This window comes from Coturnix japonica, chromosome 3 (genome assembly GCF_054131305.1).
Source record: "Coturnix japonica strain WE chromosome 3, WE-NBRP24, whole genome shotgun sequence".
NCBI lineage: Eukaryota > Metazoa > Chordata > Aves > Galliformes > Phasianidae > Coturnix > Coturnix japonica.
The window spans coordinates 46,911,802-46,926,468 of record NC_140665.1 but is presented as its reverse complement, the minus strand read 5'-3'; the positions used below and the strand labels follow the sequence as shown (position 1 = coordinate 46,926,468).

Sequence of the window (14,667 nt, the reverse complement as noted above, 5' to 3'; positions counted from 1 at the left end):
TACATGCATTAAAATCATTCTAATTTCTGGAAATGTAATGCATTTTCATAACACAGCAGCGTGGCTCATTATTATTTCTTGCAACCAGAACAAAGATAACAACCAATATGAATTGCTGGGCTGAATGTGACGTTGAAACAAAATCCACACCAAATGTAACGTAAGAAATCACAAGGAAACTTTAGTCCTAAACCTGCTACTGGAGGTGAAGGAGGCTGATTCCCTTCAAAAGGAATAATCCAGATTCATTTTTCATGGGCTCAGCTGCTGAGAAAGGAGAGCTTAAATGCTGTGATTTGATTGCATCTATTCCAACTACAGTTGGAAACATAATATTAAAGCTTTATTGCCATCCAGATTCTAATTAACATAATTTTCTGGAAGAAAAACAAACAAAGTAAGCTTCTTTCTCAGTAATACTTTGCACAATTTGCCTTGCCTTCAGAGATCTCAAAATACTTCTATTAGTAACGCTTTACTAACACCAATCTTAAAAGTTGCAAATAATGACTCAAAACTATTTCCAATTTGTCAGTTTGCCCTTCATATTCTCCAAAATCTAAGAAATGTTCAATTACTTCTGATCACTTCTCACTCTGTGAAGAGTTCTTTGCTTTCTCTGGTTTGTTCTTGTAACTGGCCCAACTCTCTGCTTGCAGTTTGTGTATGCAGTTCTGAAATACTGAGTTATAGGAGGGATGCGTGTTCTCTTTTCGTTATATGTCTGTTGAGCTTTTATGCATTGGTGTGCCATTCCAGAAACGTGCAAAAATAAATTGTTCTGAACAGCCCAAACAAATTACCAAAGAGATTTTCTAAATTCCTTTCAGTAGGGTACTGCCTGTCCCTCCCCTCCTCCCTTTGCAGCAATCATTAAAAAGGTATTACTGCAAGATAAAAATCACTGTCCAGGGTTGTTTCTCTACTGAGGAGGCTTGATTAACGGGCCCAGATGAAAGCTGCATGATGACCAGCATTGCAGTCTTACCCTCTACTACCAGCAGCCGTAAAAGCATTTCCATCTTTCATTATCCTCTCTGTTGGGGTGAGGTGACTTTGCATCTAAAAATATAAAATTAAAATTAAAATAAATGTATTATGATAGGACAGAGCAATCACCTCAAGGTAGCAATATCAATCAATGTAAATATTATTTAATATGCTGGCATCTTTTTTACTTCACTGTTTGGCAGCATGACTAAATTAACAGATTTGTCTCTCCTGGGAGTTCATGTCACTGCTTTCCCAAAGTGAATAATGAGGAGAAAGCGATGTTTCATCTCCAAATAGTAAGAATGGCAATAGCTAACGCAAAAACAAATACATAAATTAATAAAATAAAGAATAAGGTATAACAAAACTCAGTGCTTGTGTAGAGGTTTTCACAGATTGCTTGTTCTAAAGTTTTTACTTCATCAGTGCTGAATAGAAGTAAATGAGTTTTGTAAGAGATTTGCTAACAAAAAAATGCTTAAAAACAGACCATGGGGGAATGCTACCCTTGCAGTTCTCTTATGATGCCTATTGTGTTTCACAGCATTCAGAGAAAGCTAAATATCTTTAATACATTTAAACGTGTATGCATAAACACAGTCAAGACGGGTGAGTGCTGCAGTTGTATTTGCTGTTTATGTACTACAGTTCATAAATACATAGTTAGCAGCGTGCTTTTGAGCACCCACTATTTACTGTGCTCATAGACATTACTACCATCACAGCCTGCCTGACTTCAGGTCAGTAGGATGCAGGATGGAGTTGCTGCCAATTCTATAATGAAGCAGCATTAACATAAACTCTGTGATCAGGTCAAAGCAATCCTACTGAAGGGAACAGCAGTCAGTCTTACACAACAGAGGTTGTGTGTGTTGACCTCGCGCCTCAGAGCGACATTGCACAGCTACAGATGTGCCATTCAGCTTTTGGGGATACACCGAGCTGTTCATGCACTGATAGCTCTCTCTTCACAATAAGAAACTGCTGCAAGTTTTCTGCCGTATCTACAGTAGGAATGAGCCGGATCCTTCCAACTCATATCCCGGAGTGTCTCCCTTAAACCCACATCAAAGACAGCAAACCAGCTTCAAAGGATCAAGAAAACACAGAGAAATAATTCTCAGATAACTGTAAATTCCTGCTCTGTGCAGACCCTCCCTTTGCAGCACTTAACAAGGAAAACTTTTGTCCTTGAATCTGGAAAGATAAGCTCTAACGATCAGAGTGTGCTGAGGTGGGATTGAAGCACATGCCCACCGACACGTACAGCCCTGCAGCTGCAGAAACTGTTTAAAAAAAGAAAAGAAAAAAAAAAAAAAAAAGGACAAAATTAAATTTATAATCGAAGAGATAAGCGGTAGGAGCGGCTCACAGCCTGCCGTACGGCCAGGCAATCTCCATAGAAGCAGCCAACGCATTTACCGGACACCAGGAAGGCGCTCGGCCAAAGCCGCCTCGCATTACCCCAGAGGGGCCGCTGCTCGCAGCCCTCCACACTCCGGCGGACGCCGCCGCCCCGCGGCCGGTACCTGAACGAGCCGAGCAGCGACCGAGGCTTCGCGGGACCCGGCCCTGGATGCGCTCATGGCGGCGGCCGCGGCGACTCCGTTCCTACGGCAACGTGGGCGGGCAGCGGGACCAGGACGGGCCCGGCCGGGCGGGGCTCCGAGTAATGCTAACATTGGATCTGAAGATTAAGGTCAACATGCACTCACCCCCCCTATTACAGCCACAATCTCTTTTTTTCCTTCAAAACACGACAGCAGCAAACTGTGGTGCCACAAAGACACCTGCATCAAACCATAGTCTGATTTAGGCTGGAAAAGACCTTCACAATTGTTGAGCTCAACCATCATCCCCTCTGAGTCCCAGCACTGAACTGTGTCCCTTAGTGTCATCCCCACACATCTCTTTATTACCTCCAGGATGAGGACTCCACCACCTCCTTGGGCAGTTCGATCCCAATGCCTAACCAGTGTTTCTGTGAAGAAATTCTTCCTGATATCCAATCCAAACCTCACCTGGTACAACTGGAGGCTGTTTCCTCACATGCTATCACTTGTCACCTAAGAGACACTCACCTCACTACAGCCTCTTTTCAGGTAGAGAGTGATGAGGTGTCCCCTAACCACCTCCAGACTGAGCAAACTCAGCCACACTCAGCTGCCTTGTTTTCTAGTCCTCTCATCAGTTCTGTTGCTCTTCCCTGTACACACTCAAATGACCCAATGTCTTTGTAGCAAGGGACCCAAAACTGAACACAGTACTCACAGTATGATTTTACCAGTGCCACGTGCAAAGGGGACTATCACTTTCCCAGTCCTGCTGGCCACACTTTCTGACTCAAGACAGGCTGCTGCTGGCTCACCTACCTGGATACACCATGGTCTCACGTTCAGCCAGCTGCCAACCAGCACACCTAGAGCAGAGCAAGATGTCTTGAGTCATATACCACACAGGTGATGGAAAACAGAGCCCAAAACTGCAGCAACAGCATCTTGGCCCACCAGCAGGTGGTGGAGAACACAAGAGGTTCTCTCTGATTTGCAAAAGGGAAGAGAGCTCAGAGCCTAGTAGTGAACTCTCTTTATGAAGAGAAGCTCACAGAAGCATTTTTCCACCAGAAATAAACACAGGCCAACAAAACTTCAATAAATCTGAGAAAAATCACCCTTCTCCTCCAGAACTGAAGGTGAAGAGTTAACAAGATGTATGACGCCTTTCTTTCAGTTTCTTCTTCCAGAGAAGAATATGGAAAAGCTACAGCTGGTATTATTTTTATTTATTTTATTCATAATAAAGTCAGAACTAATTCTGCAATTCAAATATATTCAATATTTGACAAACTAAATTTGTGTGGGTAGATAGATATATATATACATATATATATATATAATATACATAAAAGCCAGCACAAACCTTCCACATACTTAGACAAAGATTTCTTGTTTAGTATTTGTCCCACTACCAGAGCACTGTAAAGATGTGTGGCTAAATGACTGTGAAACTTTCTCCCAACTTTCTTGTGTGCTCGAGTGCATTTCTTCCCCCATCACTAATCCTGCAGTGCCACAGCTGGTTCAAGAGACAAACTTCAGCTACTTCTACACCCTTACCGATGCAGAGATAGCATGTATTATAAGTTACAAAATTATCTGGCTTAAAAGAAATTAAAAAATAAGTACTAAACTGTAGCAAGAATAAGCAAAGGGGAAAGAACAAAGATGAGGAAAAGCAGAAATTTCATACAGCACTGAAAAGACTGTGATAATTTGAGGGAGTGCAATACCTGCCACTCAAAACATTCCACTAAGGAATTCAGGCTGAATCAAAATATTGATTTTGAAAATAATAGTCCTTGATTGATGGGTGCTATATAAAGAAAACCAAATAACCTCAAGCCATTTACATCAGTAGCATATTGAGAATGTCAACCATTTGGGGTTTTTTTATGCACACCTCATTCCACGTGAAACTTAGATGAACTGGAGAAGACACTGTGAGGGGTCATTAAACCCCCAATACACATCTCTGTATATCTTACATTAGTCTGCCCCTTAGTTCCAAATATTTGACTTCACTAAAGACTTGGAAGAAGTGGGTAGAATCCTGAAAAAGATGAAAAAAATTATGCAAGCATAACAATGTCTTCATAGGAAGTGTGAAAGGAGTTTAATGGAAACTGACAAAAGCAGAAATACTGAATACATGTGTTTTATACAATCACAGTACGACAGTTATTTCATGGAAGTGAGGGGAAAAAAAAGCCAAATGAGCCAAATCGCTACAGGAATCACAGAATTATCAAGGTTAGAAAAGATCTAGAAGATCATCCAGTCCAACCATTACCAATACTTCCAGCTAAATCATATTCCTCAGCACAACATCCAGACGTTTCTTGAACACTCCCATGGTCGGTGACTCCACCACCTCCCTGGGCAGTGCATTCCAATGCCTGACTACCCTTTATGAGAAGTAATACTTTCCTAATGTCCAGCCTGAATCTCCCCTGGCACAGCTTAAAACCATTCCCTCTAGTTCTGTCACTGTCTACATGAGAGAAGAGGCCAACCCCCAGCTCACTACAACCTCCCTTCAGGAAGTTATAGAGAGCAATAAGGTCTCCCCTGAGCCTCCTCTTCTCCAGGCTGAACATTCCCAGCTCCTTCAGCCTCTCCTCACATGGCCTGTGCTCCAGGCCCCTCACCAGCTTCGTCACCCTCCTCTGAATGCATTCCAGGGCCTCAATGTCTTTCTTGCAGTGAGGGGCCCAAAACTGAACACAGTACTCGAGGTGCGGCCTCACCAGTGCCGAGTACAGGGGGACAATTACCACCCTGTTCCTGCTAGTAACACTGTTTTTGATGCAAGCCAGGATGCTGTTGGCCTTCTTGGCCACCCGGGCACACTGTCGGCTCATGTTCAGCAGAGCATCAATCAGTACCCCCAGGTCCGTTTCCTCCACAAGTATAAATAAAACACCTCCTTACAATTTATCTGCAGAATTCACAGCCGTGAGGTTGAGCCACAATTTAAATTAATTAGCCTGTGCTGACTTATGGAATAAATGCACCTCTTCTATTTCCAGGGGTAACAGAAATAGAAATGCATCTGACTCAGCGAGAATAAAAATCATTAGATTTCAGAAAGGTTTGAAACGCTGTTCTTGGACACAAACCAAAACAACAAAGTTGTCCATTGTATAGAAGAACTCATCAACTATGCTGGCTGCCATATTGTAAAGAAATAAAAGAAACATTTCAAACAGTATATTTTCAGTTGCTTTCAAAACTCGTCAGATTAGTCATAGGTTATTTCTGCCTTAAAAGACAAATCATTCTATACTTCTACTCTGTAAGTTTGGATAAACAAGGCTTCTAAGCAAACAAAATATTGAATTAAAAATGAGCAATTCTGTACAAAATTCCGCCTCAGATGTTATATACAATGTAATTTTTTAAGAGTAAAAACACATAATGATGGTAATTTCTGTGCAACAGAGTGAATATTTTTCAGATGCTGACAGAATACCGGGGATAAATATAATTCATGTCAAACAAGGAATTAAGTAGTTCAACAATGAATGGCAATAGACTAGGAATTCTAAAGCAACTATTTCAGCAGCAACAATTAAGGTTTTCAGAACATCAGCAGTGCACATAAACAAAATAATTTATCAAATCTTGTAGTTGCATGGATTGAAACTCTGAAATACAACCCATTTTTGTTGAAAATATATGGAGTACCTATTGGTTTGGGAAAGGACCCTGGTAACTCCCCCCAGCTGCACTAACCTTAGGAAGAAGTTGTCACATTTATGTCAACAGATTCTCAAAGATTTGAAACAAACGACAGCATTGGCAATGTAACAAGGTAAAACTTTTACTGAGACATGGCAATATTAAGGAAAAATATGAGATACTCTTATCTACTTCTTTCAAAACCTCCGTGGATAAATAAGCTTTATTGGCATCATATAAAATCCATTTCAGAGAAAAAATACCAGGAACTTAGACCTGAATTATTTCAAGTTGCTTTTCCAGCCATTGAAACAGTATGAAGTTTGACATTTGCACACAGTTACAGAATTTGTTTCTTCAAACAGTTTCCAGTCACACAGTCAACTTATTTTCTGCATCAATTTATTTTACAAAGCCTCATCTTACAGATTCAAACGCATACAGAATTATTGTTTATATCTTACCTAATGGATTGTCAAGTCTTTAGTTTCATGCACTGGTTTCTTTTGTGCCTGTGACGCTACTTTTCTACAGTTTCATCACACATGGAAGTCATCGTTGTCTCTCAAAAACTGATTTACAAATACAGCTGCTCAAAAGGTAGGATAAAAAACAGTCAAAAGAAACTGGTCTGTGGTCCTTGGAATCACTGAAAATACCCTTATTTTGGATGTAGGTAATCAAGTGGCATATGGGGGAAAATAAAACCTCAAGAATTTGCTATACAAATCTGTAGCTCCTGAGTTATGCTGTAGAAGCATTTGGGGCAATCAGTTGTGACTGCTGTACAGAAGCAACTTTCTTGAAGACTCAAGAAAATAATTATGCAGTATTATAGCATATGCTATTGCTATAATACATGCTTTATACTAGCAACAGTAAATTCCACTTAAGTGCTATAGGTACGTGTCGCCCTTTCACAAAGCTGCACTAACACAAGTAGTTAACAATGAATAACTATAACTGGACTTGTATTTTCAACTAAACTGTAACTAGCTCAACAGAGGAGCACAATGCCTCGCCAGAATAACACTACATTGTGACATGGGCGAATATAACACTGGCATTTCAGCATCACTTCTTTTCCTTATCAGCAATGCAAATTTTACAACAATACAGCCAACCAAAAAACAAAAAGGTATGATGCATGCTAAATTCTGTCTATAAATGGCACTTTGTAGTTAAAGCTATAGGAAGCCAAGCAATTTGGAATATATGGCTGTGCATTCTTTCTATTATCTTCACATGTAAATTTCCAGGCTTCTCTTTGTGAGGGGTTAAATATATGTTCACTTTATGAACTGGAGAACTGAACTCTTTCCTTTCTTCAGTGTGGTATCATGCCTTACATTACATTTCAAGTACTAATCTAAGAACTACACGTCTACAATACTCAGGAAATCCTGCTCCCCCACAAACATCAACACAACAGCCTCCATGAAGAAGACTCAGTACTACTGTGCAACTACTGATGCATTTCCTAAGTGGTTTAGAACTTGTAAAACTACCTATCATGACGTCAGAGTACTTACTGTATTGAGTTCCCAGAAGTAAAGAGCCTGAAATCAACTTGGGAACATAGAGTCAGATTAACAGCCAGATAAAAATGCAAACATTTCTCAGCATCTGCAAATGGGAATAGATTCACCTCTTAACCAAAGGATTGCCTTAACAGTGAAACAACCCTTTTTTCTTCTTGTTCATTACACACTTTTCAACCTCTTCAGCAGTTTAAGTGAGCACCGTACAAATAATCTGTACACAAACAAGTCAGGCTCTTTCCATTAATTATTCTGTTTCTTTGGACAAGACAGAAAGCTTTTATTGCACGTATTCCACAACATCCACCTTTGTATGAGCTCTTGACCAAAGCTGTTGTTTCAAAGTGCATTTGAAAAAAGTTAACAGCATCCTCAAGGATGAGGAGCTGAGGCTCCAGACTCATCATGACATCTATGTATCTTATCAAAGCACCAAAACCGGAGCTTCTTTGAGCTCCCTACAGACAAAGATGAGCTATCTGACCTTCAGCTCTCTTAACTGGATTTCCAACTTGCGTATTCTAATCATGCAACTTACGATGAATGTGAATTCATCTTCTAAGAGTACTAAACCAGTGGCAGAAGGGAGATGACAGCACTAAGCCCACCTCTCAAAACTAGAGCACCACCTCCATTACCACCTTGCCTGAAGAAATTCCTAGCATTTTAGTTTTTGAATATTTGACCTTGCAACTTTAAAATATATTACTATACTTTCAGATGTCAGAAGAAAGAAGAACACAAACACAAATAATCAAAGTCATGAGTAACTGGAGCATTTTCAACTACTATATAGATCTTTATTATATGAACAGTCCTTGTAGCAGCAACTGATTCTCTCCATTTTAGAATGATAAATGTGGCATACTTTGCCAGTGATTTCACTTAGCAGAAGGGGATTCCAGTTTCATTTCAAAGCCCAGAAGAGCTACAAATATTCCATCTTCCCCCTCCAACTTCTTTAGACCTACTAAAGTTTACCCTTCTCTTAGTTTAACCATGAGTGCAGAAATTTCTTTTAATCCAGCTTTCACCATAGAGTCATTCTAATTCTCTTGCCAGAGCATTCCAGAATAGTAATAGTAATAGTCTCGTGCGGGTTGGAAGGGACCTTAGAGATCATCGAGTCCAACCCCTGGGATTCGAGGCTCTGTGCTGCAACGTGGCACTTCTACCACTTGCACCACAGGGGGATTCGAACACCCGGGCCCCGGTGTTGAAATGCAGCATTCCTACCACCTGCGCCACCGGGGCACTTCCGTGTCCTTATTGTATAAGATTTAATTGTATCTATAAAACAGAAGGGGAAGATTCTCTACCAATCATCTACTTTTCCTCTCAATAACATCATGTCCTTGGTAACCGGGGGTAAGTTCTGCTGTTAGAAGCCCTAGACAACATGACAGAGAGAAAGACTTTTACCACCATTTCCCAACAAACCTGCAGCTCTTCTATAAAGGGCCCTAATTCCACCAATACTTTTAAGACTTGAGAGAATCCATTTTTAGTTCTTTGTTTAGAAGTTAAAGTCTTTCTCCTTTCCTTACATTCTGGGGGGAAAGAATGAAAAACACAAAAAACACAAAAATGTTACTAAATCCCCACCCAATTTCAGTGTGAGGTAACCTGAAACTGGAGTAGAGGAGAAGAAACTAGGATGTAACTCCAATTGCCAGCAACCTGCATGGCATATACCTCTGACATATACTGTACTTCTCAGTGCAAATGGGGCTGCATTTCCCCAGTATAAATTGTGGTATCCTTCTAAAATACATATAAGTTGAAAGAGGCAAAAATGATTCAACCGCAATCACCAACGTAAAGGCCACCTTCATTTCAAGCTTGTGTGTTTGGTGGGTTTTTTTTTCTTCTTTTTGTTTATTTTTCATCTTGTTTTTAGTAAAATATCCTTAAATAAACAATACCTTCCACACTCTTAAAATGAAATTGTCCTTTTTCCTACTGATTTTCTTACCAGATAGGATAACTTCCCTCTTACCAACAAAAATAAATAGCAACAGTCATTCATGTTTTAAAATCAAAAATTTAAATTCAGTTTCTAAATTCTAAATCAGTATTTACTAAAAACATTTGTCTTATTATACTGCTAACCATGTTCAAGCAAAGATAACTATTTAAAAACACTGAAAGTGATTTGTCCATTGACACAAGCAACACGTAAAAAGTAATTCTTGTGATAAAGTCTAGGTACAATTAAACTCCCTCAAACAGTTTTAAAATACGATCCTGCAATGACCACATTCAAAAGGATTTATTTATGTACTTGCTAAAATATTAACTTTCATGCAATGTATGGCACATAAAGAACAAATTATCTTGCAGCAAGTAAATACATGTTAAGATGTGCTTAAGGAAATGGTTTCTGAAGTAGATTTTTCACTTCTTAGGCATAAACTCTCATACCCACAGATGAGGGGGAAAAAATAGACAACCAAATATTCATTTTAAACATCAGCCACTGGCATTAGGGAAAAAAAATAAGTATATATTGAAATGCAGAACAATTTACGTATACAAAGACAGCTCAAAAATATTTAAGGAACATCAATGTCTTAAGGGACAACAAATCATTTGGAAACAAGTGCAAACAGAATCACTGCTTAAGCCAAACAGAGAAAGCAGTCACAAGTCTTCTACATCTAGCTGTTAGGATTTTATGAACCATTTAGTTGGAATCAGGTAGTAGCATCAAACTGAACTACCCCATATTTGCCACTTATCATCCATTCCGGGTCAGAAGCCTGGATTTGTTCACCTTGCCCAGGCTTCAGGCCAACCTGAGTGTCAGATTTCAGCGTTCTTAAACTACAGAGAGGTGCAGGATGAAACTTGTTCAAGGCCTGATGAAATGGAACAGTATACTCCCATTTTCTATCACCTGTTAATTTTCTGTAGTTTAGATCACCTTTAAAAAGAAGCAAGTTTGATTTCTGTAGATCAGCGTACAAATCAGGAGCAACCTCAGCCATGCTGGAATAGATATGTGGCAAAGTCCAAAACATGTGATCTTTGTAAACCCAAGCGCCCTTTTTCAAGTTGCCCTCCCAGTTTATCCCACATCTAGACATCCACATATGATTAGCTGCCTGAAGCTGTTTAATAGTCCAGTTAAAATCATTCTTTGTTGTATCCGACACATACCAGGGAATACTTTTTCCATGGAAATGGACTTCATCAGCTAGCTTTGACGATAACAAGAAGTCAGTCAACACGAGATCACTTACAAGTTCAAATCCAGCATTATCCAAGATTATATCAACTCTAACAATACACTTATCTGTATTGCTTTTTTTGGCATTTATAAGTAGTGACCAAAGCTTTTCCATATCATTCACTATGATGTAAGGTACCATGTTTTCCAGGCTTTGTAAAGGACTAGTTTTCTGAGAGCTTTCCTCACCGGCTGAAAAAGAAAGGTCACACTTATTGCCCCACAGTGACACCTAGAAAGAGGGGGAGAGAAGAAAACACAAAAATCACAGTTGATAAGCCTTGTAATAGCTACATTCCAAATATCATACACACCTAAAGATTTTTATTTGCTTCTATTTTAGGGACATAAAGGCTCTAAATCCACATTTTCTTCCAAGTTTAAATAAAGTGCAACTTCTTGTACAATAATCTCAATACTGGAAAAAACAATTCTTGGAAGGAACTAAACACTGCTCTGCCCTTATGCAGGTATCAGAAACATGCATCAGCATGTTAGACATTTCGCACTGACGTAAATACACCTGAAAACTTATAATGTATACTTTCTACACAGTAATTCCAGAAACCATCAGAGGGAAGACAAAAAAAGGAGTAATAGAAGCATGTTAATTTATTAGATGAAATCAAGTAAGAAGCAGAATTTAATATTTTTTTTTCTATGAGTACTTAAAAGTACGCTTTAATGAACTCTTTACAAAGGTTGATCAAACAGTCCATGTGCATTGTTGCCAACAATATAACTTATCATAATCCTATGATATTTTGTATTCTACCCAGATGCATTATTTTCCAAGAATAGTTGTAAGCTTTGAAAGCACTTCTGGCCAACAGAGATCTAACTTTTTTTCCAGGCGAGTCTAAAGGTTTTTAAAACGACGGTAAAATGAACTGCTTTAAAATGTTATGGTTAAACAACAAAAGGGCCATATGGAAATTGATTCAGGTGTTTTAGAGAAGCTTTCATTTTTTTGAGGGAGAACAAGCAAACTTTTCAAAGGCACAGTGAGGATCAGTGGTATAAGGAAAACATCAAACTTAGTACAGGTTATCATAGAATCATAGAACCATAGAATTACCCAGGTTGGAAAAGACCTTGAAGATCATCAAGTCCAACTGCAGCCTAACCAGAACCCTAACTCTAAAAACCCTCCACTAAATCATATCCCTGAGCACCAATCCAAACGGCTCTTAAACACAACCAGGGATGGCGATTCAACCACCTCCCTGGGGAGCCCATTCCAGTACTTAAACTACCCTTTCTGTAAAGAAGTTCTTCCTAATATCCAACCCAAACTTGCCCTGGCGCAACTTGAGGCCATAAAACATCAAAACATAAATACTCCCAAAGTAGCAATACAGTATATCTGTCAGGATTTCATCACATATTTTACAAACATAAGAGCTGTAGTTTTATTTCCATGCAAACTCAAATTCCTTATAACCTGAAGCTTTCATTTGTTACAGAGAAGCACTAGTAGTTTACCTGCAGTAGCTTAAAAAGTTCCCCCTTAAGTTGCTTTTCGTCTAAATCCTTGATGTTTTTAAGGAGTTCCTGAAAATAAGTGCATAAAGCAATAATAGCCTCTTGGGATTCGAAGAAATTTTGAGCCTTTCCTTCCTTAAATACGTCAAAGCTGCCAATAGGTGGGCTAAAAATAAGAAGAGAATGAATGCATTAACATACTTTCCACGTTTTCTATGACAGCACTTGAAACATTTGAAAAGGAAAGGTCAGACCTCAGCTTTTTTAAGGCACATTATGGACTCCTGCTAGATTTCTCCAGTTTCAACTCATCATACTGGATTCTTACATATTTCAATAAAAACTTGATAACATATCTTACTGGAACAAACAGCATACAGGACATCTTGAAATTATTAGCAACATACTCCAACAGTGAACAAGTGTTCTATCACGACTGCACATACTGTAACCATTACGAGCTCCATTTTTTGTGCACAGATAAATAAAACTGTAAGTGAAAAAGCACGGTGAATTGTAGGCCCACTTTTAATTGGATTTGTGCCTTCTGAAGTGCATTTCCCATACCAAAGTCTCTTAGAGTGGTAAGTAATTGTTTTGAAAGCTTTTAACTAAGACTTCAGAAAATTAATATGCCAAAGTTGACGAAATAATCCAGCTCCTGTCATATATTAGAAATATCAACTTATCATAGGAACCATACTGAACCACATAATTAAGAGAGGACAAATAATAAAGACCAAGAACTGTAAAGCTTGCTAATGAAAAATGTTTGTTTTAAGAGCAATCCAGGAGACTTTTTTTTTTTTGCTGCAAGATTTCAAATTGTGCAATATACCAATAGAAACAAAGAAATCCATTACTGTGTTACTGTCTCCATAGCGTTATGGGCATAAAGCTTTTAAGCCTAAAACTGTTAATTCCTATCCTTTTACAATGTACTGCTACATCTTCACAGTACCAGCACAAGAAACTTTTCCTGTTTAAGTTATATTTAACCAGGATCAGCTCCTTAAGTTTGATGCAACACATGGGCTGCAAACACAAAGATGATGGTGTAGAATGAACAGCGCAGACTATTGAAGCTGAGTGTTCTGTAGTAAGAACTTCAGATTTCCAGCAGTAGCAAAACAAGTTAAGAATGTCCAGTAGATTGGTAACATATACCTCAAGATGTAATTCTAGACTTTTAGAAATACTAAATAACTTCTAAGACCTCACCATACAGTAGTCTGCAAGGTGAAGCTAAGCAGTCAAACTTGAGAGACTTCACAGAGTCACAGAAGCTGAGGCATAATAAAAAGTACTAACTTCAAAATTTACTGAACATTGATTTTAAATATGAGGTGTGAGACAGGGGGAAATTAATATAGAAAAAGCTTGAAGTTCTCATTTCTCTTACTGCCCACGTCTTCCTATCTCCCAAAATAAAAAGGGGAAATAATAATGTTTTGCAGAGTAAGACACCAAACTAAATACCTACTTCTGTGTTACTGCTGCATGAATTCTTCGATACATGTAACACTCTATAAATAACCAAGGGGACTGAAACCAACTTGGTTCTCCATTTCCATTGGATAAATTACGTTGGTAGTCTAGGTATTGGTTCCATAGGGCAGCATCGGGCAGATCATCTTCTAGGGGAGTCACAGGTTTGTCTGTCTGTAGTTCATTCCGTAATTTGGAAAGGAAGGATATAGCTCTCTTCTCAGCTTCAACACCCTTCTGAAACAGGCAAAGAACAAAAGTTCCTATAATGGACACTTATTCCTATAGCAACATAGAGTAATATTTCAGGAAATCAATACATGATAAGACTTAGCTACCACACCCAGAACAACTCAGAGCTTGATTCAACCAAACACATTTGGGTGAATGACATTCCTTACACACATAACATCCCAAAATGAAGCACACATCGGACTTCTTTTTAGTTCGGACCTTATTGTTAATTAAGAGGAACAGAAAACACAAATGTACAGAAAGGATCTCCAATAGTCAGGGAAAAACAAAATCCCAGGCAAGCAGAAACCTCACTCTTACCTCACCATGTTCTTCAAAGAACTCATTTTTGTGTCGATGCAGAGTGTCAATAACTTTTGTGAGGATCTGGGGCAGTCGGTCTTTAACTGTAATATATGCAAAGGATCTAAAAAGGAAAGCAGCAACATTTTAT

The 14,667-nt window shown here is 38.8% G+C and overlaps 1 protein-coding gene across 4 annotated transcripts in view; it reads right to left on the bottom strand.

Moving 5' to 3' along the window:
- The window catches only part of LOC107311577 (coiled-coil domain-containing protein 170), a 50,615-nt gene that overhangs the window by 34,457 nt on the left and 1,491 nt on the right, over positions 1-14,667 (bottom strand). For 2 of the 4 annotated variants that reach the window (XM_085541483.1, XM_015858194.3), the window contains exons 1-2: positions 2,523-2,632; positions 989-1,062 (exon numbers count right to left, since the gene is read on the bottom strand). In XM_085541483.1, the coding sequence (XP_085397609.1) occupies positions 989-1,062; positions 2,523-2,579 (131 nt within the window). In that variant the 5' untranslated portion in view covers positions 2,580-2,632. Of the gene's footprint in view, positions 1-988; positions 1,063-2,522; positions 2,633-10,497; positions 11,239-12,491; positions 12,658-13,974; positions 14,217-14,534; positions 14,641-14,667 lie in introns of those variants that run through there. The other 2 variants (XM_085541484.1, XM_032443217.2) reach the window with 2 other exon arrangements.